At 34.8% G+C, this 25,470-nt stretch overlaps 1 protein-coding gene across 6 annotated transcripts in view; it reads left to right on the forward strand.

Annotated features, from left to right (window-relative positions):
• The window catches only part of arhgef7b (Rho guanine nucleotide exchange factor 7b), a 58,269-nt gene extending 33,595 nt beyond the window's left edge, over positions 1-24,674 (forward strand). For 2 of the 6 annotated variants that reach the window (XM_087235617.1, XM_087235619.1), the window contains exons 7-22: positions 5,143-5,237; positions 5,321-5,416; positions 5,930-6,052; positions 8,560-8,698; positions 10,132-10,191; positions 10,333-10,479; positions 10,577-10,663; positions 14,379-14,457; positions 14,549-14,682; positions 16,008-16,229; positions 18,700-18,793; positions 19,143-19,232; positions 20,881-21,051; positions 23,149-23,248; positions 23,352-23,406; positions 23,499-24,661. In XM_087235617.1, coding sequence (XP_087091743.1) covers positions 5,143-5,237; positions 5,321-5,416; positions 5,930-6,052; positions 8,560-8,698; positions 10,132-10,191; positions 10,333-10,479; positions 10,577-10,663; positions 14,379-14,457; positions 14,549-14,682; positions 16,008-16,229; positions 18,700-18,793; positions 19,143-19,232; positions 20,881-21,051; positions 23,149-23,248; positions 23,352-23,406; positions 23,499-23,621 — 1,815 coding nt within the window. In that variant the 3' untranslated portion in view covers positions 23,622-24,661. 6 annotated transcript variants of the gene reach the window in all.
• The last annotated feature ends 796 nt before the right edge of the window (positions 24,675-25,470 follow it).

A 25,470-nucleotide genomic window follows, 5' to 3' on the forward strand; every position in this document is an offset into this window, starting at 1 on the left:
TGTGTGTGTGTGGGTGTGTGTACTTGTCTCTCAGTCGTGCTGTAATATAGGTCATCTTTTCCATCTCATTGAGTCGGGGGACAGCTGTGCCTGAGGCCCAGCGCTGTCTCTGTCTCTGTCTGTCTGTCTGAGTTAGTAATGTGTCATGTTTGATGAGACTTGCAGAAACTGACCCTTCTGATCTAAAGACTGCGTAAGGCAGACTGACTGAAGTGTGCGCGTGTATGTGTGTGTGCGTTTCAGGTCAGACAGAGTTCATTGTTTTACAGCAGTGTTAGGGGAGGAGATCCACTCAAGTTAGAGACGGTTTGAAATGGCCATAACCGCCAAGCACAGATGTCCAGTGTTGTAGTTTATGCCACCGGTGGTTTCAGACATGCGTTTACAGACAAACTTCATGTTCAGTTACTGATCTGTTTTCAAGGCAAGGTCACAGCAAATATAAGCAATCAAACCTCCAGTGAAAGCTCTTTCAGTTTTAAGCTAAATTTGAACTACATGTTCAGCACATCCCATACATAATTTTTATATCTTTATTGCATATTTTATGGATTTCAGTGCTGCATAAATATTTTAAATATTACATAAATGTCTATAAATGATTAATTTGAATATAGGATTTAAACTTTATGAACATTTTTAATAGGGATATATATATATAAATATATATATATATATATATATATATATATATATATATATATATATATATATATATATATATATATATATATATATATATAAATTGTTTGAAATAATTGTTTACAAAAGTACAGATATATATCAAATAACACATTTTAAATAGGTTTTAATGGTATATATAATTTGATATATTTTAATATATGATATTTATTAATTATATATAAATATCAACATCCTGACAATGATAGTTCTGCTAATAGAGGTCATTTTCATTATATATATATATATATATATATATATATATATATATATATATATATATATATATATATATATATATATATATATATATATATATAATGTATTTACTTAAAATATAAGTTTGATATTAATTAGATTGTTCCAGCAGGCTGTAAATTGCATATTTATATGTAAAACATGAATACAAATAATTACTTTGAAGTTTAAGTTAATTTAGTTTGCATGTTTAAATATTATCCACAGGTCATTTACACAAAATATGTATGACATTTTTAAAAGCGTTTGATTATTCGGTTAGTTTCAGCTTGTTGATGATGTGATTACGCTGTAACAGGTAATGGCTGCCTCTCAAGGTTTTTTGCTGTCTATATGAGGACAGAAATATGGTTTATTGATTTATTGTGGCATTGTGAGGTTTTAACTGTCATGATGTATTTATTCAGTGAGGTCAAATAGGGATGTCTTTAAATCATAAATTAGACTGAAATCTGACTTTATCAAGACTGCGAGGCCTGACCCCGTTCTGTCATTTGTTGCTCTTTTTCGTTTCCAGTGTTTTTGTCTCCAGTGGTAATGAGCATGTGAAAATAGAGACCCTATATTTAAGTCTCTTTGCTTTTGCTCTGTTCAAATCAAAATGTGAAGTTCTTATCCTGTTTGTGGGGTTTATGCTGAGGATGGTGTGTGATAAAATACCAGTACTAAAGACTCCTTTACACTGTACACTGTTGAATAGGGCTGCATCGTTTCAGCATCAATATTTCAGTAGATGCACTCAAAAAATGACAATTGCTGTCTGTTTAAACGTTAAACACAATTCTGGAGACCTTTTTACATTAATATTTTTGTTCAATCCACTTAAATTGGTAAAAAATATATTAATTTAACTTAATTCCTTCATGTTGTCTTAACTCAAACCTCAAAGCATTTTTCACAGTGTGAGTTGAATAACTATTTGGAAAGAATTTATAATTTTAGATTGACTGGGATGATTCTGTTGTGCATAAACTATAATAATCGACAAGCATAGATAAATTCAATAGAGAAAACGATACAAATGAAATAGTTCAAAACTGAAACAGTGTCTTATTTTTTTGAGAATAAGTCGAAATGTATTCCTGTTTGCAGAATAGGCATGGCACGATAATTGTTTTCAAGGTAAAAAGTCAAGGTTTTAAAACCGCCAAAATTTTATTTTAAACTGTTCCTAAGGTGTACGATTTTTTATTTACATTTTTTTTTGGACAACAGTATCTCCAGCAGAAAAAAATATCCAAAGGTGGCATTTTTAATTGTAAAAAAATCAGTGTTTTTGAAAATAATGACGATGGAGAAGTCCATGATTCATTTGAATTATTCAGCTTGACATGTTACTCCTTCAAAATATTATAAATCTTTAAAAAAAAAAAGAATATATTCATATTTTTTCATATTTATTTTCAAAGGGGAAATAAAGTTGTTTTTATTCAGGCATTTAAAAAGAATATATTTTACAGCAGTAATCACAAAACCGTGAAACCGTGATATTTTTATCCAAGGTTATCATACCATCAGAATTTTAAAACCGGGCCATGCCTAATGCAGAATAATTAAATACAAAATTCTGCATAGTCTTTGTTTTATAAACGATACAGTAAACCTAATCACTATTCATTTTTCAAAGTGGTTACAAATGGTACAGTTTCTTATGCCTGAATGCTTTTAAAAACCTCAAGCAGTCACAGGCCTAAAAAACACAGCAAAATGATCAACACTAATCCTGACTCAACATTGCGAATACTCGCAATGCGAATGATCACATTGCGATATCGATGCTGAAATGAAATATTGTGCAGCTCTAATTTATATACTGTATTCATATGGAATTAATGCAAAAAAAAAAACTAACATTTTTATTACTTAGAATTTTTGTCTTTTTTGTATTTTCTAGTCCAAATATCTACATTTTAAAGTGGTAAACTAGATAAATTTACTTGGCTAACAAAATATGGCTTGTGCTACGCTGATGACACACAAATCTATGTTAGTGTTAACACCGATCTTAACACTGCTACATCAGTTTTATCTGCCTGTCTTTTAGAAATTAAATCCTGAATTAATCAAAACTTCCTTAAAATAAACCTAATTTTAGCCAGTGTAAGGATTTCATACTTTCGGTTGATCATCTTTAACTGTCTCCTACTCGGGTGCGTAACCTTGGGGTGCTCTTTTATGCACAGCTTAGTTTTAACTCCTACTTCAAACATTTAACAAAAACTGCCTTCTTTAATCTCCACAATATTTCACTGATTAGACCATTTTTATTACGACCTGAAGCAGAGAGGCTTATCCATGCCTTTATCGCATCACGTCTTGATTTTTGTAATTCACTTTTTGGGGTTTACCTACAAGTTCTCTCAGAAGATTACAGTATATACATAATTCTGCTGCACGGGTTCTGACACACATTATCACACCACCATATTACTCCTGTACTTTAACAATTACACTGGCTTTCTATTAAGTCACGGATTGATTTTAAGAACTTGATTTTTACCTTCAAAGCAGTGCATGGGCCAGCACCTGGTTACATCTGTGACCTGGTGACTCTCGCCACCCCAGCCCAGCCCGCAGTTCAGGATTGTCACCTACCCATATCAGCCACACATTAAAAAAAAAAGAAAAAAAAAGGTTTAGTTAACTTAAACTTTTAAAGCAACCGGCTGCAAAGAAATTTTAAGTTTATCAAGCTTCAGAGGTTGAAGTTGTGCTGAATTATTTTTTTAAGTTGACTGAAAAGGCTGTTTTAAGTCAAGTATACTTATTAGAATAATTTTGCACAACTTCAACATCTGAAGCTTAATAAACTCAATTTCTTTGCTGCCAGTTGCTTTAAAAGTTTAAGTTAACTCAACTTTTTATTTTAACAGTGGTAAACGCTGAAATAAAGAAATCGAAATTCAAAGTCTCTCAACTATTTTTTTTTTTTTACTGTCATTGAACAAACATGCAGTTTAATCGTTTTGTAATGAGTAAATTCAACTCTGAGCCCAAAAAGATGGCCAGTAACCTACAATTGTAAACCGAGTTAAGAATTTGTATGTTGGATTTTTTTACAGTGCAAACTGTAAACTCAAGACCATGGGCGGTAGGGCTTTCTTATACCGTGTGCATAAGCTGTGAAATGCCCTACTCATCAGCATTAGGAATGCCGCTTCTCTGGACTGTTTTAAGAAACTTAAGATTCACCTTTTTAGCATTGCTTTTAACTTAGGATGATCAATTTGTTAACTTTTTACTTGGTTCATATTCTTATTGTTTTATTGCATCTTTTTGTTGTTGCACCTAGTATTGTTAGAATTTTGCCTTGAAGCACTTGGAGTCTAAGAAAAGCGGATTACAGATAAAATGTATTATTATTAATATTACTTACCCCATTGGCAGAGTATTTTGCTTGTTTTAAAGAAAAACTCTTAATTTTGACTTCTATTTCTTCTTAAGTTATTAATATATCAATATTTACTTAATCAATAGTTTCACTTGATCTAGAAATGTTTAATATTTGGACAAGAAAAGCATTTTTTTGCAGTGTAATTATTCAATTTCTGTACCTGAATCCTATTATTAGGCCCACACGGAATCTGCGCGCACAGAATTCTGCCGATTTTTAGCCCATCATTGATTCTGTTTATGTACTGTGTGTAAATTCATATTTATTCAGTTTTTTTATAAATTTCAGTAATATTATTGACTAATAGGAAAATATTTATATGATTTATTCACAATATAGTTTGTAAAGTAATATTTTGGGTCTTTTAGTAGATATATTGTATGAGAGAAATGCTTTATCAAATAAGGTGGATCTAAATGTATTTGCATTGTAAACATTAAATACAACTTAAAAAGGTATTACTTTTAATTTCATATATTAAGGTTTTAGTTATGATACTCATTCTGCATAAATCCGCAGATTTTTACCAAAATTCTGCACAGAAATAGCAAAAGATGTCCGCAGATTCCATCTGGCCCTACTTATTAATTAGACTCATCAGAAAACCATTAAATAGAGCTAATCGTGTGAAAGATGTGTAAAATTGTGTATTCATATTACAAAATTTATCGCAGAAAAAATCAAATATGGCAGTATCAGATTTTTACAATATCGTGCAGACCCTACTATTGAATGCTAATCAAACTCAAAAGTTATTAGTTGTTGTAGATCATTAACTGTTGTTTATTTCATTTATTAAATACACACAGGTGGTTCAGAATATTCTACAAACTGAGACTGAATATTGTAAAGAGCTCCAGAACCTCCTCTCCGTGTATCTGAGAGCATTACAGCCCACCGACAGGTAAGAAAACAAGCTCGCAATTCAACATACCCCGAGGGCTGATGCTTGTGCGCTTCTCAGTCCGTCTGTCTGTTGTTTTTTAGGCTCAGCGTGTCAGATATCAGTCACATCATGGGAAATCTAGAGGAGATCAGCTCTTTTCAGCAGACACTGGTACATTCACTCGAGGAAAACGTCAAGTAAGCGTCCTCGTCTTGTTCTCGCATCAACAGCGACATCTACTGGCGGTTATTGATAATGAATTGTGTTGTATGTGGATGGCACTAACATTTAAAGTATAGTATTTTTTAACGCTACTACACCGTTTTAAATGCTTTAAATTTTTTATTTGCATCAAATTAGCTTTTCTAGTGATCTCAACGTACACCAATCAAACTGGCTTAAAATACTGAGAGATTTGTGAAGGTGTAATCATAATGTTGAGCACTGTACATACACGATACATAGATGTACATGTAAACATCTCTAGTATTGATGTTAGTATGTTGTACAAATGTATTATTGCTGAATTATACCAAATTCAATCTACCTAGTTTTTGAAAAGGCTTAATATTGTGTTCTAAGCAAATCCCTTTTTGCTGTTGGATCATAGTTTAACAGAATTTATTTTCTGAAGAGTGGAAAATGTGGATATGAATTACCTCCTGTTAACATGTATCATTTGTAAATGAAATGCTTTGTGTTGTGTGCAGAGTTTCAGACAGTCAGCAGAGAATAGGAGGCTTCTTTCTGTCCCTCCTTACTCAAATGAGGAGTCTGTACGTGACCTACTGCTCCAACCATCCGTCTGCAGTTAATGTTCTCACACAGCACAGGTGCGTAACAACATGAGTAATGTCCACAAGCAACACTGACACATCATTTACAGTTGAAGTCAAAATTGTTAGCCCTCCTGTGAATTTTTTAATTCATTTTCAAATATTTCCCCACACGCTTGTTGTAAACCATTTTAAAAATTAATATTGCAATTTCTGGTAACTTTAATTGATCCCTTAGGATTAGTATTAATTTAGTTTTTTGTCATAATTTTTGTGAATTAAAAGTTTCTACTGACGAAAACTAAATAAAACTTAAGTGATGATGATGACGACAAGTATAATAAAAAGATACTGATGTTTTTGCTGACTAATAAAAACGAGACAAGATTGTGGTTGAGGGATGTTTGTTGGAAAATATCCAATCAGAATTAATCTTGATGTGTGATGCATGACGCACACACACATACACACTTGATCCTTGATTCACCATGTTCACCAAGCTTAAACTTTCCAACATAGCGATCTGCAAAACTTGATGCACGACCTTGTGTTTCAGGTGTGATGCATTTGCGTGCGTATAAATGGAAGTCTATGGGGAGAAAAGTGCAGTGTGACCGCAGCTTTATTAGGTATACTTGAAACACCCAGCCAGGTGTGTTGAGGCAAGATGGAGCTAAACCCTGCAGGAGTACCGGCACTCCAGGACTGAGATTGGTGACTTATGCATTAAAGCATCGATAATCCAAAGACCACCAATACATTAATTATACCTAAAGCTCATTTTGTTCTTTTTTTATTTAAAAAAATCAAAGCTCTTCTTAAAAAGCACAGCTCTCCAGCTGTGATTCTTGGAATTTTTTATATATTTGGGCTAGAAACAAGACAAAAATACTTAAATATTCACAAAATCCTCGAGTATTTTTTTTTTGTCATTTTAAAAGATTTGTGTGTGTTGAGCACCAGTTAAGACAATGTTAGCACCTGTTAGCTTTAATTGTGGGAAAAACTGGACCATTTTGAGCTTTTGTCAGCTGATTTCAGCTTCCGGGTTTAAAATGATTTTTGGGGCGGGATCAAAATCAGCGACGGAGCGCAAAACTGCAAGTGCAAAGACGACAGGTCAGTTTGTCATTATTATTCATAGCGGAGTTTTCTTATCCTATGAGAAGATCCTGCTTCTTAATTATTCATGAGAGCACATGCTTACTGAAGGCAAGGCAGACCTGCCAGTGCCAAGGCCAAGCTGTGAGACACGAACCCACGGCACACAGTATTTAGCTGTTCATCAAGGCTCGTATGTGTTTGTTTCCATGATCCAAAGGGTTTGTTGCATGTTTTTCCCTGCGATCCTGTCAGGGCCGATACAGAAAAGCTGTATGCAAGCATTTTTGTCGGGAACGCAGTACGAGAATTGGAGAATGGTGGACGTTGTCTTTTATCAGGAGTTCGTTCACATTTAGACACATTGCCGTGCTGCTGTGTTTGACTAAATAATCTAGATTACCAACAGGGCTAATGGTTAAAATAGATGGGGCAAGAGACCTGCTGCACTGAGTCTGCATTCAGACCTATGATTCAGACCCGGGGATTAAGGGGAAAAGTCCTCATTTATAGTTTATACGAACACAATTATTTTTATAATGATATAAATTGTGGTTATCTGTATATAAAATCATGAATAACAAATGTAGCAGGACATTAAATTATTGTTTATTTCTTTGCTTTTTAACTTTTTAAACTATAAAATTATGCGTCTCCTCACAGTTTGTGTCTCATTTTGTGAGCTTACTGACAACAGTTGTACGCTCCCCTTCTTCACCCCTGCTGGCCACGCCCACTCCTGCCCTTTTCTCGCAGAGCTCCACGCCCATTATGATGCATCTTATGAAAAAATTCATAGGTAAACTTGAACCGAAAGTGAGGGGTGTCATGACCCTTTAAGTATGAAGATTTTTAGCAGTGTTGTTCGGTTTCCATCACCTTGTGTTAATGGACATTTCGAATTATTGCACAAGTAACGAATGATAGAAATGCAAAGATTTGAATAAATATCCCCTAAGTGATATTTAACAGAGCAAGCACATTTTCACAGTATTTTTCTATTATATTCTTTCCTTTGGAGAGTCTTATTTGTTTTATTTCGGCTAGAATAAAAGCAGCTTTAAATTTTCAAAAATCCTTTTAAGGTCAGTATTGTTAGCCCCTTTAAGCTGTATTTATTTTCGATTGTCCAGAGCAAACCATCATTTTACAATAACTTGCCTAATTACTTTAACCTGCCTGATTAACCTAGTTAAGCCTTTAAATGTCACTAAGCTGAACACTAATATTTTGAAAGATATGTAGTAATATAATATGTACTGTCATCATGGCAAAGATGAAAGAAATCAGCTATTAGAAATTAGTTATTAAAACTGTCATAGAAATGTTGTGAAAAAATTGTGTTCTTTCTGTTAAACAGAACTTGGGGAAAAAATATACAGGTGGGTTAATAATTCTGACTTCAACTGTATATAGAGCTGATTTAAATCATTGCTGTTTGCCTGCATTATTGCATGTTTCAGTGAGGAATTAGGAGAGTTCATGGAAAGTAAAGGAGCAAACACACCTGGAATCCTCACACTCACCACAGGCCTGAGCAAACCCTTCCTGAGGCTGGAGAAATACCCCACACTGCTGAAGGAGATGGAGCGCCACATGGAGGTACTGAAGCCTCTCACAGACTGCTTTTGTACTGTATGTTGTTGAAGGACACTCGTGTAGTCTGGCACACCTTGACAAGTCAAGATTTTATCAAGACGGAATCGCATAATCTGGCATAGTGACTTTAGTAACCGTCAATAAAAATCGTGGGATCTGACCAGGTAATTATTTGGCTGTAATCATTTGATCATGATGCAATAAAACAGTAATATTGTAAAATATTATTGCAGTTGAAAATAATTATTTTGTTTTTAAAAATATATTTCAAAATCAAATGTATTCCTATGAAGTCAAAGCTGAATTTTCAGCATCATTGCCTCCAGACTTTGCCACATCAAAAAAACATTTGTTAGTGTTGATGTTAAAAACAGTCATGCTTTTCATTTATTTGCTCAATCATTTGTATTGACTTTAATACAAATTTTATGATTTTTTTATTTGAGGGGGGAGAACAAATCCTGAACATAAATTATTTTTTCAAACTTAAATCAGTTTAAATCTTTGTAAATATCTTTACTGTTACTATTAATCAATTTGAAGAGCTCTTGCTGAATTAAGTTTTCTAATGTTTGAATGAGCACCAATTCTCTGAGAACTTCATTTTACTGAAATAAATGTATTGAATGTATTTCCATGCGACACTAAAACAATTCCCATACAATTTTCTGTTATACTTTATTGTAAGTAATCTTTATTTCAGAAAGTGCATGCAACATATGTAACAATTACTACTCAGTAGATAACTACTCAGTAGATAAATGATAGTTGCTCTGTAACAAAGACACCTTAAAAAAAGTGTGAATTTTTTTTTTTTTTTTTTTTTTTTAGTTTTCTGACTAAAGACAGAATGTCTGATATATGTAATTGTCTCCTAACTAGAAATACTCTCCGTGACTCACATATTACACACGCTAAAAGCTGACTTTAAGCAAATCAAGAAGCTGAAATCAGATTGATGGGCAAAAATCAAGCTGAGCTTAAAAGAAAGCATCAATTTAAGAATCTAATAATCAATGATAGTCTAAACATTTGTATATTAGTCTCTTAAAAAAACATTTTAAAATGTACTGTATTCCTATAATGTCAAAGCTGAATTTTTAGCATCGTTCCCTCAGGCTTCAGTGTCATTTATTAATGTTAATGTAGAAACCAGCCATGCTTTTTATTTATTTATTTACTTTCTCAGTTTTATTCATTATTTCTTAGAAACTGCGATACAATTTTTAGTTTTTTTTCATTGGAGAACAAAGCACAAGAATAATTTTTATTCAATCCTGTCACTTTTGATCAATTAATGACTTTTGACTTGATTTTTAATTAAAATTTTTACATGACCACAAGTGCTATCTAATCAATGATAGTCTGAATGTTTGAATAATGGTCTTTAAAAAAGTATCCCTGTTTAACTCGCATTCTTCGTTTATTTCCCACAGCCACTTCATCCTGATTATCCAGACATTCAGAAGAGCATGACATTATTTAAGAATCTCTCAGTGAGTATGAACATATATTTGATTTTGTCCAGTTTGTAAAGATTATTTGTGAAATGTTGCTAATGTGTGTGTGTGTGTGTGTCTGTGTGTGTGTGTGTGTGTGTGTGTGTGTGTGTGTGATGATGTTGTTGTGTCTTTTAGGCGCAGTGTCAGGAAGTGAGGAAGAGGAAGGAGCTTGAGCTGCAGATTCTGATGGAGTCCATTCGCGGCTGGGAAGGGGAAGGTATTAAGACACTGGGCACCGTCCTCTTCATGTCTCAAGTCATCATTCAGAATCACGGCGCTGAGGTGAGTGACCTCATTTAATAATGAACTTAACTATTTTCTAAAAAGTGCTGAAGTGGAAATGAAAACTTGCTTGTAAAATGCTTTTCTGCCTCCTCAGGAAAAGAACGAGCGATACCTGCTCCTGTTTCCTCACATTCTTCTCATGTTGTCTGCCAGTCCTCGCATGAGCGGCTTCATCTATCAGGTAAACCCCTCTTTCATTTGTCGTGCAGCAAAATGAAATTAAGTTATTTATCATATATCAAGCTGAAAAATAATATCTAATGTTTTTATTGTAAAAAAAAATGGGTTCCACTTCATATTAAGTGACCTTTACTATGTACTTACATCAGAAAATATATACAATATGTTCCTATAATATTGCACAGCACTTCTGGTGCTCTTGAAGTGGGATACAGGTAAGGTTAGGCACAATTCTGGGGGTTATGGGTAGGTTAAATGTTGGGTTTAGGTAAGGGATGGGTCAACGGTGTAATTCTAAACTTAGGTTATTAATTTAAATGTGAATATACAGGATTAGCTGCTTGTTAATAGTTAGTAAAGTGAGTATCTCGTTGGGATTAGGTATTGCGTTGGATTAGGGATGTAAAATAACATCATATTTTAAGTAACAGTTCCCATTAACATACCATTATCTAAAATTTTTAGTTGAATAAACTATTAATTAGCTGCTTATTAATAGCTTGTAAGGTAGTCGTTGGGTTTAGATATTGGGTAGGATTAGGAATGTAAAATAAGATCATGCTTTATAAGTGTTAACAAATGTAACATCTAAGAGTTAATATCTTAATAATAGGTAGGTAATAAGCCAGTAGTTAATAGTGTGCAGTGTCACTAGTGTTACCAATCATACTTTATTAGTGCTAATAAAGATTTAATATCTTAATAATAGACAGGTTATAAGCCAGTAGTTAATAGTGTGCTTTGTTACTTAAGCTAAAGCTTTACCAATCATATTTTATAAGTAGGGTTATCGCGATGCCATTAATTCATCTTGCGATACTATACCATCTGAAGTATGACGATACCAAGTAGTATTGCGATACTGTTATTCATAACTCAAAGTATTTTAAAAAAATGTTAGAAATACTATATTTTACGTTGTAATAGGCCTACTTGAATTGAATTTTCATTATTCCCATATTATTAAAAATTGTTTGCACGTCACTTCACCTAACATTTCTTCATTCTTTTTGTAGACAACTGACCAACAAAAAAAATACATAAAAATGAGGATACAGGTTATACCAAATTAAATTTGCTACTAAAGGAGTATTTGTCCAACTAAATTAGGCTATATGAAGTGGTTAAAAATTGTTTCAATGTTTCCTATTGCTATTTTGGGTTTTTCATCTATTGTTTTTTTTTTTTTATTGTTTTATCAGGTAACCATCCAAAGTAATTCAAAATTTCACTCTGTGAGCTACTAAATCATATTGACAGGACCACAAATGAACCGATTCAGAAGTGTGTTCGAACTGAAGCGTTAGAAATTGTGCAATAGGCTGCCATAAAAGTTGCGAATTCTACACAGTTTTGCAACCTTAAAGGGCTCCACAGACTATTCATATAAAATGGTCTTTTGTTGCACAGACGTGTGAGCATTTTAGTGACTTTTCCACATGCAACCATATCTATTGTAGATAGACCATTAATGACGATACTACCGTTAACAAACTACAGGGGCACTGGCAGTATTTTGGAGCCATAGTATCGCGATACTACCATAGTACCGTTAAACTGTGCAACCCTATTTTGAAGTGCTAATAAAGAGTTATTATCTTAATAATTGGCAGGTAATAAGCTAGTAATTAATAGTGTGCAGTGTTACTTAAACTAAAGTGTTACCTGAAATTGTTATGTAATATGTTTTTATCTAGATTGATCTTGCCATAAATAGCCATAAGTTGCTAATTTGACAATAAATACACAAACAAGCAAACAAAATGTAGTACAGCAGCGGTCTCTAGTACCTTTTTTAACTTTAAGGCCAAGGCCAACTATCTAATTTCCTCAAATTTTATTATTATTTTTTATTGATTTATTTTGGTACATTTTTGTGGTGCAATAAAATGACAAAAATAATCATTCTGTTTTAATGTAATCAGTTTTAGTGATATTAAAAGACTTTATTTTCATGTTGACAGTTAAGCCTAGTTTATACTCGACGCATCCCGCTAGCTTGCCTGAGTGCGCGCAGCAAATGTGTCATCATTGCAGAGTTTGTGGTGGTTCGCTTTGGGTGTGCGTGACATGATTTCGGCCGGTGGAGCGCATGATGTTTCTTTCGAGACTGGAGCAAACAGTTCACTCTGAGCCACGTTTGATTGGAGTTGAATGTGAATCACTTTGAAGAAATTTAGTTTGAAACATTATACCTGTACAAACACCTCTATGATCCGTGATCATAGAGATAACCAGATGATCAATAGTTCTTGGCTATAAATTGCAACAGCCGTGGGAAAGGAGGAAAGTTTTTGTTAAAGAGTTTGGAAAAACCTGAGAGATACATTTGTTTATGCCAAAAGAGGCCATGGGAAAAGTGGAGACCCAGGTACACAATTACAGAAATATGTTTTTCCACCAGTCATAGCTTTTACACTGATGTACTGTATATATTACAGTTTTAAATTGAAAACAATTTAATAGTTACAAATCTGTAATTAAGGAACAAATTATTTCTTTGATTACTGGAAAGGAATATTTGAACCTATCGGTTTAAAATATACTGACGGCCTGTTTCAAGGCTTTATTGCTGATAATGGTCAGGAATGTTAGACAATTATTGCCTTTTTTTGCATAAGTATAGGACAGAAACTAGACAGACAGTGATGTTTGAATTGTGGAAAAAAAAAAAACTTCAGTATTTTTAGTAAGTGTACATTTTTTTGCTTTTATTCTTGCCAAAATAAAAAAATATATTTGTAGAGCAACTCATGTTCTCTTGTCAGTAATATTTTAATAAACTTTAATAAGTAAAACTGTCCAAGATATAAACAAAAGCAAGTAATGCATCAAAGTTTAATTAAAAAAAAAAATCTTGAATGATTTTACATTTTTTTTATAATCATTTAAATAATTTATAAAAATAATTTTAAAAATTTTAACGATATTAATTATATGACAGTCTCGGAAACTTTCTACTTCTCTGTTTATCTGTCTGTCTTAACGGTGGGTTTCTTTTGACCGCTCCCTGTCGTTTAAAAAAATATCACAACAGCAAACGTGTCAACTATAAAAGCCTCGTCTGTTTCGTGAGGTGCGCGCTTACTCAGCGGAGATGAAATCCAGCTTTATGTTTCTGCTTTTTAGAAAATACATAATTCTGTTTATATAGATACAGTTTACACATACTGTGCATTATCAGTGTTTAACAGTATTATTATTTTATGTTTTGACATTAAAACAGTTGATTAGGATATTGACTATTATTAATATTATTTTTAATGTTATTATGGCTTGCACAATTCCATTCATAGAACAAATTAAACACTTGCATATTCGGCAAAATATTAAACTAGTAACACTTACAACAACATTTTTATAAATCTTAATTAATAAAAGTTAAGTTTATTAAAACCTTTTTTAAAAATTATTAGTAAATAATGAGTTTTAATGTTAATTTAAGATGAATAAATTCTGTAGAAGTTTTGTTCATTTTTGGTCAACCAAAGTTGTATGTTATGTACTTATCACAGTTATTACTTAAACTGGGTAATAACTAGGTAGTATCCCTAAACCTACACATTGAATTTAGTTTAACCCATGTATTTACTTGGTACTTTTTGGGGGTAAGTACATGTTAAGTAGTGTAAAATCAAAGCAAATAATGAAGGTGTTGCAAAATAGTGTAATTTAAGGGACAAGCAGACAGCTCATTGGTTGATTTATGTACACAGGGGAAGCTTCCTCTGACAGGAATGTCTGTGAGTAAAACAGAGGACAGCGACGGCACAAAACATGCTTTCGAAATTTCTGGTGAGTTTTCCAGACAGTTGTTTTTTATTTGATGTGAGCTATTATTGCTAGACGTTGATGTGCTTCAGCTGTAATAATTATATTTGTGCAGGAAATATGATCGAGCGGATCCAGGTGATCTGTAATAATCAACAAGATCTTCAGGACTGGGTGGATCATCTACACCGACAGACCAAACGCATTTCAACCAGCAGCTTGAAACCACAGAGTGTGCCCTGCCATACAGTGAGAAACACTTTTGTTTTCATTAATATAATAACAAAATTGATGTAATTAAAAGTGTATTTTATTTCTGTGATGGTAAATTAGAATTGTTATCAGACATCACTTAAGACTTTGAAATTACACAAGTAGGCCTGTCATGATAAGTAATTTTGTTGTGTCATAGAAATGATTGCGATAAGTGTTATTGTTGTAATTTTAAGACCAATTGATGTATGTTTATATAGCGATTAAACAACAGCATATAAATAGTCATAAACACATTCATATCACATCAACATATAAACATCAACATATAAATGTGCTTGTAAAATGGCTTTGATGTTATTCCAGAATTGTCACTTTTCTAGAAGTGGACTTCAAATTTGGAACTTTTAAACGTGTCAGTAGTTTTCATGAAAATGTGAAAATTTACCTTTTCTTCACCTGTTAATAAGTATTGTTTGTGAAAGAGTTGAACTCTAAACTCACTGATGCCTCCAACGGAGATTAGATGAGGGGACTGAAGCTGCTCAATCAGCTAAAAGTTTGAAGACATTTAACTTTTAGGTAAACATGATAGATAGTATACATTTACCAGCCACTTTATTAGGTACACCTGTTCAACTGCTCTTTAACGCGAACTTCTAATCAGCCATTCACATTGCAGCAACTCAATGCATCTAGGCATGTAGACATGGTCAAGAAGATCTGCTGCAGTTCAAACCGAGCATCAAAATGGAGAAGAAAGATGATTTAAGTGACTTTGAACGGGACATGGTTGTTGGTGCCTGATTGGCTGGTCTGAGTATTTCAGAAACTGCTGTTGTTCTGAGATTTTCACACTCAACCTTCTTTAGGGTTTACAGAGAATGGTCTGAAAGAGAGATAATATCCAGTGAGCAGCAGTTCTGTGGGCACAAATGTCTTGTTAGAGAATGGCCAGACTGGTTCAAATAACCACTTGTTTCAACCGAGGTATGCAGAAGAGCATGTCTGAACACACAACACCTCCAACCTTGAGGCGGATGGGCTACAGCAGCAGAAGACCACACCGGGTGCCACTCCTGTCCAGCTAAGAGCAGAAAATTGAGGCTAAAATTCACAGGCTCACCAAAATTGGACCATCAAGATTAGAACAATGTTGCCTGGTCCAATGAGTCTCGATTTCTGCCGTGGCATTCGGATGGTAGGGTCAGAATTTAACGTCAACAACTTGAAAGCATGGATCCATCCAAATAATTAGTTTTTAAAATGTGATCCTCTTTATCTTCACTTTTAGTGTTGCCTTCCTGAACAGAATTTGTGCATTTCGGCATCTCTAACCTGGCTTTCTCGTCCTTGTTTAGCTGCCCTCTCACCCGCTCACCCCGTCCAGACATTCGGAGAGTCGAGGAGTGAGCGGATCTCCAGTCTACCACACACTTCCTCATCTCTCTTCGCTCGGCACTCCTCACAGCGGGATGATGTGGGGGCCCCTCGAACCCCCCAAAACCCAGAAGCCCTGGAGTCTCAGCTGTCTGCGACCTGCACCGCCCCTCAAACCCTCTGCTGCATTGTGTTACAAAGAGGTATTCAACTGTGTCTCGTGTTACCTGTTGGTTTACATATTGATATATACAGTGGTGTAAAGTAACAAACTACAAATACTCAAGCTACTGTAATTGAGTAGTTTTTCTTAGTAATTGTAATTCCTGAGTAGTTTTTAAAAATGTGTACTTTTACTTTCCTTTGAACACATTTTTAGTGCAGTATTTGTACTTTTACTCCACTACTTTCCTTCAACCTGCAGTCACTACTTTATTTTTTCTTGACTACGGAGATTGGAAAAATCAGTCTTGTGATTCCTTTCCAATCCCACATAGAAGGTAAATCACATCCTACTGAACTACCTCAAGACATGTGCGCTTTATAATTGCAGCAAACTGTTCGAAAGCATTAAACGTGTCCAAGAAGATGCCCAAAATATGTAGACACATTGACCCAGAGACAGTTTTGATGCATGTCACCGAAGAGAAGATGAAGGATGTTTACTGTTTACCTTAAACACCCAGCAGGCACAAGACTTCAACATGACGTCAGATTGACATTGTACACCAACGTCGTGGGGACGTTGCATTTTGTTTGGAAATAAAAATCAGGTTGACGTCAGAACTCAACATCAGGCCGACGCCAATGTCCAGCCTAAAATCAACCAAACATCAACATCTAAAAATGTTACAGTTTGACGTTGTGTGGACGTTACCACTATCACGTCTATCAGATGTTGAATTTAGGTTGCCATACCTGACGAATAAATGTCAGAATTTGATGTCAATATGACGTTGGTTTTAAATGTTGGCTCAAAGTTGAATCAAAGTTAGTCACTTTCCAACACAATCTGAAATCAACCAAATGTCAACGTCATTTAACGTTGTTTTTGGACGTTAAGGTCCTTAGACGCTGTCTAGACATTTAATTTTGGTCACCTGGCATCACAACCTAAATCTAACCTAATATTAAAGTCTTATGACATTTTGTGCCTGCTGGACAATAGCTAAATTAAATTGCACTACTACAGAATGTTACGTTTTCACACACATCCACAAATTACATTTAAATTCATCAGCTTTTCAGACCCTAATACTCACTACTCACTCCTCTTGAGTACTTTTGAAATGTCTACTTTTTACTCATACTTTGAGTAATATTCACAACAGATACTTTTACCGTATTTGCAATACATTTTTAGGGAAGTAATAGTACTTAGTATGATTTCTCAGTACTTTTTCCATCACTGGATATATATAACAAAATAGCATCATTTTCATATATTCGATTAATTATAAATGATATTAATTACATATACAGTTAAAGTCACCGTTATTATTTTGGTTTCATTTTCAAATATTTCCCAAATGATGTTGAATATAGCAAGCGATTTTTCAAAGCATCACTGAAGATTTTAAGCTTTTTATTTTTAGATGTTTAGTATGTGTGGGCACTAATATACTCATTAAGTAGCTCATAAACATGTGATTATGCATTACAAACTCAAGCTGTAGACTGTTACGAATGCACTAAAGATCATCTTTCGAGACCTACAGATAATGTAATATAATGTGTATTTATATAACGCATTTATTGTGTATGGCCATACACCCAAAGCGCTTCACAATCATGAGAGGGGTCTCTCCACACCACCACCAGTGTGCAGCATCCACTTGGATGATGCGACGGCAGCCACAGGACAACGGCGCCAGTGTGCTCACCACACACCAGTTATTGGTGGAGAGGAGAGACAGTGATCGAGCCAATTCGGTTGAAGGGGCATTAGGACTCACATAGACCTCAGGTTGAGTGCCCTCTACTGGCCTCACTAACACCACTTCCAACAGCAACCTGGTGTTCCCTAGTGGTCTTCCATCCAGGTACTAATCAGGCTCAGCCCTGCTTAGCTTCAGTGAGTAACCGGTCTTGGGCTGCAGGGGGATATGGCTGTGGCCATATTAGGATCTTGATAGCCTGGGAAGTAAACTGAAGTCTACATGAACCTGAAGTTGTTGAAACATTTATTTCAATATGTTGATGTACTTTCAACTGAAACGGAAAATTGAGTAGGGGGCAGGGCTTTTTTTTGCGCAGCATTCCCTCATAGCAAACTAACGAGTAAGAGAGAAATGGTTAAGAATATTGTGGTCGAAGCCATCAAACTGACAACAACAGAAAAGCAACACCATGACAAACGTGGAAGCAAATGGTCAGACTTTAAAGATAACTAAAACAAAAAATATATATTTTCAGTGGATTAACTTACCCAGATTAATTGTTCACCTAAACAATAACAATGTGTGCTAGCAAAATAAACATTATAAATTATTTTCATTTTTGGGTGAACTCACCTTTTTCTATATTGTTAGCATCACCTTTTTTTCTATAATCCTGTTTGTGTACATTTGTTTAAATGCGAATTAATCAGTCAATTTAACAATTCATTCATTGGCTAAATATTATTTAATAAGCAAATATTTTGTCTAATTTTCTGACTCTAATTTCTTTCAGGATCTCAGTAAAAGTCCCAAAAATATGAAAAAGCTTCTGCCCAAACGAAAACCTGAGAGGAAGCCGTCTGATGAGGAATTTGCTGTGAGAAAAAGTATGACACACTACAAAATTATTGCTTCTTTAAAGCTTTTTTGTTTACACATCAGGATGTCATGCTTTTATGGTCTGAAGCTCTTTTCTTCTCTCATCCTTCACTTATTTATTTTTCAACAACCTCTCTCCTACGTCCCACCATTGTTTATTTTTATCTAATTATTTTGGGCATCTTTAGCTCTCCCTCACTTTACTCCTGTTGGTTTGAACCATCCTCTCAACCCACCCATTCTCTCCATATGATTGGTTTATTATTTACCATTGTTTGTAAGAAAACTTAGTTGGCTCTTTACAATAATGACACCATAAAAAAAACTGTTTTAAGCTGTGCTCTTGTTTCCCATCAGGCACTGCAGCTCTGGAGGAGGATGCTCAGATCCTGAAAGTGATTGAAGCGTACTGTACAAGTGCTAAAACACGCCAAACACTCAACTCAAGTATGTACACATTTTTGTATGCTTGAGAAAACTTTGAAATCTCACTTTAGTCCCAGATTGCTTGATGGGGATTTGTGAATGTTCTGAGTTAGAAGATATACAGTTAAGATATACAGTTGAAGTCTTTTTAAAAATATTTCCTAAATGATGTTTAACAGAGCAAGGTCATATTCACATTATGTCTGATAATATTTTTTCTTCTGGAGAAAGTCTTTGTTTTATTTCGGCTCTAATAAAAGTAGTTTTTAGTTTTTAAAAAAACATTTTAAGGTCAAAATTATTAGCCCCTTTAAGCTATATATTTTTTTATAAATTTTTTTACTAACCTGCCTAGTTAACCTAATTAACCTAGTTAAGCCTTTAAATGTCATTTAGGCTGTATAGAAGTGAAAAATATCTAGTCTAATATTATTCACTATCATCATGGCAAATATAAAATAAATCAGTTATTAGAAATGAGTTTTTAAAACTATTTTGGTTAGAAATCTGCTCTTCATTAAACCGAAGTTGGGGAAAAAAATTAACAGGGGGGCTTATAATTCAGGGGGCTAATAATTCTGACTTAACTGTATAAATTGTCAATATAGTCGCATTTTATTTGTACTTTTCTTAAAAGCAAAAAAAGTGTTTACACACTGAAGTCTGATATATTTATGCGTTATTTCTTTACTTTTATTTATTTATTTTTTTGACACGAAAGTTTCAGAGGCAGGGTGTCAATATGATCGACGCAATGTGAGGTCAAATGTATTTTTTTACATGCGAAAATTATGGACGTAGGTTTCAGATTCAATGTGCAACAATTTTTAAGGATCCTGAAAATTCTGCTAAAATATATTACATTTTACAATACTATATCATAGATTTATTAAAAAATTTAATAATGTATATTTAAACTAGGGGTGGCGCAGTGGGTAGCAATGTCGCCTCACAGCAAGAAGTGCACTGGTTCGAGCCTCGGCTGAATCAGTTGGCATTTCTGTGTGGAGTTTGCATGTTCTTCCGTGTTCGTGTGAGTTTCCTCCGGGTGCTCCGTTTTCCCCCACAATCGCATTGGGTAAGCTAAGTGTCTGTAGTGTATGTGTGGGAATGAGTGTTTCCCAGTGATAAGTGGCAGGTGGACGGGCACCCGCTGTGTAAAACATAAGATGGAAAAGTTGGCGGTTCATTCCACTGTGGCGACCCCTGATTAATAGAGGGACTAAGCTGAAAATAAAATAAATGAATGATATTTAAATGAAAAATACTGTCCATTAATATTGCAACATATTTCAAGTCCTACAAAACACCTTTATCTGTCATCTGAAGTCTCTGTCAGACATTCTCTTATCTCTTTTAAAATACTGCATCTTTTCTGAATCGTGATGTTCGCTGTATAAATGTCTGTTGACTAAACTCTGCTGTTCACTCTTTTAATATCTTCTGCTCTTTTAACACGCTCCTTTGTCTCTTTTCCTCTCTTTGTCTTCCTTCATTCATTTATTTTCCACCAACCTCTCTCTTATGTTGTCCCACCATTGTTATTCCTTTTGTTAAATTTGTATTCTATTTTTGGGAATCTTGGTCTCTCCCACACTTTATTCCTCTTGGTTTGGTCCATCCCACCCGTTCTCTCTATATGATTGGTTTGATCCCCATCCTTAATTAGCATGGCAGGGCACTGATTTGATGCATAATCACGTGCTGGCTGATGTTCACCAATCGTGTGTGGATGCTGTGGGTTGCCGTAGCAGTGGATTCCCTTCGTCTGACCAATCAGAAGACTCGGACTATGACAGTATATGGATAACTCACACTAACAGAATTGGTTCAGTGTCCCGTAAGAGCTGCTGCTCGTATTTACACATCAAAACTATAATGCTTTTTATTTTCATTTAATTAATATGTTACCTATTAGATGAAAGGTCCAAAAGAGTATAAAAGGGACAAATACAGTCACTGGCCACTTTATAAGGTACACCTGTCCAACTGCTTGTTAATGCAAATTTCTAATCAGCCAATCACATGGCAGCACTCAATGCATTTAGGCATGTAGACATGGTCAAGACAAATTGCTGTAGTTCAAACTGAGCATCAGAATGCCGAAGAAAGGGGATTTAGCTGACATTAAACGTGGAATTGTTGTAAGTGCCAGACGGGCTGGTCTAAGTATTTCAGAAACTGCTGATCTACTGGGATTTTCACGCACCACAAAATATCCAGTGAGCGACAGTTCTGTGGCCACAAATGCCTTGTTGATGTCAGAGGAGAATGGCCAAACTAGTTTGAGCTGATAGAAAGGCAACAGTAACTCAAATATCCACTCGTTACAACTGAGGTATCCTAAAGAGCATCTCTAAATGCACAACATGCCAAACCTTGAGGCGGATGGGCTACAGCAGCAGAAGATCACACCGGGTGCCACTCTTGGCAGTTAAGCACAGGAAACTGAGGCTACAATTCACACAGGCTCTCCAAAATTGCACAATAGAATATTGGAAAAACGTTGTCTGGTCTGATGAGTCTCAAATTCATTCGGTTAGTAAGGTCAGAATCTGGCGTCAACAACATGAAAGCATGGATCCATCGTGTTTTGTATCAACGGTTCAGGCTGGTGGTTGTGGTGTAATGGTGTGGGGGATATTTTCTTGGCACACTTTGGGCCCATTATTATTGATATACACATTACATTGGCCACAGCCTACCTGAGTATTGTTGCTGACCATGTCCATTCCTTTATGACCACAGTGTACCCAGCTTCAGATGGCTACTTTCAGCAGGATAACGCACCATGTCACAAAGCGCGAATCATCTCAAGACTGGTTTCTCGAACATGACAATGAGTTCACTGTACTCAAATGACCTCCACAGTCACCAGAACTCAATCCAATAGAGCACCTTTGGTATTTGGTGGAATGGATGATTCTCAAAATGGATGTGCAGCCGACAAATCTGCAGCAATTGCGTGATGTTACCATGTCAATATGAACCAAAATCTCTGAGGAATATTTCCAGCACCTTGTTGAATCTGTCACAAAGAATTAAGGCAGTTCTGAAGCCAAAAAGGGGGTCCAGCCCGGTACTAGTAAAGTGTACCTAATAAAGTAGCCGGTGAGTGTATGTCTGTATGATGTCTGTATGATGTTTGTATTTGAAGTTACGGGGGGAAAATTTAAAGTTACGCAAGTAAATTTAAATTATTCACAATTTTTATGTAAAAGAGCAAAAAAGGAGCCATGTTATCAGACATGTTTATATTCATAAATAGCAAAAGTATTTGCTCTTTAGGTAAGGGATTCATCAGAATAAACAGTAAATGTAAGTCCAAGTCACTCGATAAATGTGGAAAAAAATATTAAAACGCCTTTATTGACATGGTTATTCATTAAAGCTGCACCTTTTAAGGAATAGCCATGTCAGTAAAAGCTTTAAAACAATTTCCCCACATTTATCAAGTGCCTTGGACTTACTTTTGCTCTTTATTCTGATGAATCCCTTACCAAAAGAGCACCGACACATTAATTAAACTACTCCTGATCACTTTGGTTTGGTTTTGGATGTTTATAGTCATTTTTATAGAACACAATACCAATTTTTAACTTCAATTTAATATTAATATTGGTTGGAATAATAATCCAGCTTTTCCATTGCATCAAATTAAATAGTTTGCTATTATAACCAATTGTCATTTTCTAAAAGAACAAAAAAGCTGTAAAAGTCAAAGTTTTTATTAAGAAATGTTATCAAATCAGACTTTCATAAAAACAAATAATAAACAACTTATTATGTATAAAGTCTATGTTTAATAAATCTAGTAAATCCAGAGCAACTAATCATATTCAAGTGGTCAAACGTTTGTTTGCGTATAGTATCCCAAGGATCCCAGTCACTTCTCACAGTTTACATATTAACCTTACATTGCTCACCTTTGTTTCAGGATCAAGGAAGGAGTCTGGACCACATATGCTGTTTCCTGAGGAGGAGAAAATCATTGTGGAAGAAACAAAGAGCAATGGTCAAACTGTAATCGAAGAAAGGTTCGAGCTTTTACATTATTACATTCGAGATTTTACATTTCACCATGTACGTTCAACATCTGAGCAGTCATTCATGATCATTTTATTTGGGTTTCCATTGCAGGAGTCTGGTGGATACGGTTTATGCCTTGAGGGATGAGGTACAAGAACTTAAGCAGGTTAGTCCATGTGCATTGATGCTTAATGTGATCATATGAAAATCTGGTGCCGTGACCCGGACTCTTATTTTAATTTTTTTTTAAATCATCAGGACAACAAGAGGATAAAGCGAACTCTCGAAGAAGAACAAAAGGCAAGGAAAGAGCTGGAGAAGGTTGTAAGGAGAGTGTTAAAGAGTATGAACGACCCGTCCTGGGATGAAACCAATTTGTGAGAGATTCTACAGGAAATAAGAATCGTGTAGAATAAGTCTCCTGACCAAAAATATTTGTAAATATTGTGACAAATCTGGACTTGACTCCCTTAGTCACAGTATTACGCTTTTTAAAATGCAATCCTGTTCAAGCCTTCTTTTTGTTCGCCTGTGCCAAGTGGTTAGTTTAGTCAGATATGCTCTAGATAACTGTATTGAACCTGTACATCATCTATTAGGAATGTACTTTCCCTCTTTACAGGATCAGATGTGGTCTGGCAAAGCTGCCAAAAGAACTTCTTGCAAATTGATCATTTAGTTCACAGATGTCATTGGTTCCTAGTCCAAATCTAGGAGTCTCAGGGATGCTAGACACACTGTACCTACACAAATAGCCAGGCCTGCATTACCTTTCTATTCACTTGACAGTATGTTCAATAAGTGATGACATTCAATAGGAGTTTTCCAATGGAGAACCTTGCAATACAAAACTGGAAGCAATCCTGAGGGCACTAGTCTTATTATTGTTTTAATTTTTTATAGAGAGGTTTTGGAGCACATCGTAATACTGCTTTTACGATATCCTCAGTTTTAATTCTGTCCGGTTGCTTGTTTTGCACCTTGTATCCTTTTTTTAATTTTGATCCTGAACACTAATTGTGCATCCACCGATTTTTGTTATGTACAGAAATGATCCTTTATTTTATTTAATGCTCAGAAATGTGCCTTTTTTGGGAAGGGAAAAAAAAGAGATTTCCAGAATTTTGTCAGCATTTCTAGCTCTGTCAGCATTTCAAAGAAGCTTTGTAAGAAAACTGTATGCAAGATTGATTTTAAATTAACACTGAATCTGTGGTTAGAAACTGACGGATTAAGAGTCTTCTATGTTGTCTGTCTAATTTATGTATTTAAATGAAATATTGTCTACAGCAAAATGACTGTGTATTGTGAAGTTTCCAGATAACCTTGACTACTTTCTCTTTCCAAAGCACTCTCTCTCTCTCTGTCTTACTCTTTATTTCTTGCTGATTGAATTAAATAAATACAAATTCCTACTGTGAGTCTTTGATTGTGGCTCGTGTTGGTCTCGTTTCTTTACGTTTTTAGAAGTCTCTCAAGATTTTAGGCTGTAATCATTTTCGTTTACAGTACTTTAAAAAGAAGGTTATATAATTGAATATAATCAAATGTGTATATTTTCTCCAAATGGCATGTGAAATGTATATCCAGCCAATATTACAGTGAGCAGGACTTTTTAGAGCAAAAAGGCTGTTTATGTCAGTAATGGAACAATTGAATGCTTCAAGCTGATAGAAAAACAATAGCATCTCAAATAAGCACTCAGTTAAACTGAAGCCTGTAGAAGAGCATATCTAATTAGACAACAACTAGCATTTAATTAGATAAAGCATTTTGTGTAAAATTAAAATGGGCTCAGTTCATTTCTTCGTCGACTTGTGGTATTCTCACACTAAACCTCCTTCACTCCAATGGAGATCTTATTTACAATGTCTGAGTTCTGTATTGCGATATACTCTATATTTATGGATGGCCATTTCTGGCAGCTAAAAGCGTCTGTTTAAAAAACTTTGCTAAGTTGCAAAGTACGCTAGCCATCTTGGGTGCAGAAAAGCTAGTTCATGCTTTTATGACTTCTAGGCTGGATTACTGTAATGCTCTGTTCAGAGGTTGCCCAGCATCCTCTATAAATGAACTTCAGTTAGTGCAAAATGCAGCTGCCAGAGTTCTTACCAGGGGTGTGTTTCCCAAACAACGATGTAACTTGCGGCAAAATATCATAATGCGATGCATCATTTTGGGCAAATCCATCATTTGAACCACGTTAGTTATAGCGTAAAATACCCCAGTG

Source organism: Danio rerio, chromosome 1 (genome assembly GCF_052040795.2).
Source record: "Danio rerio strain M-AB ecotype USA chromosome 1, GRCz13ab, whole genome shotgun sequence".
NCBI classification, from domain to species: domain Eukaryota; kingdom Metazoa; phylum Chordata; class Actinopteri; order Cypriniformes; family Danionidae; genus Danio; species Danio rerio.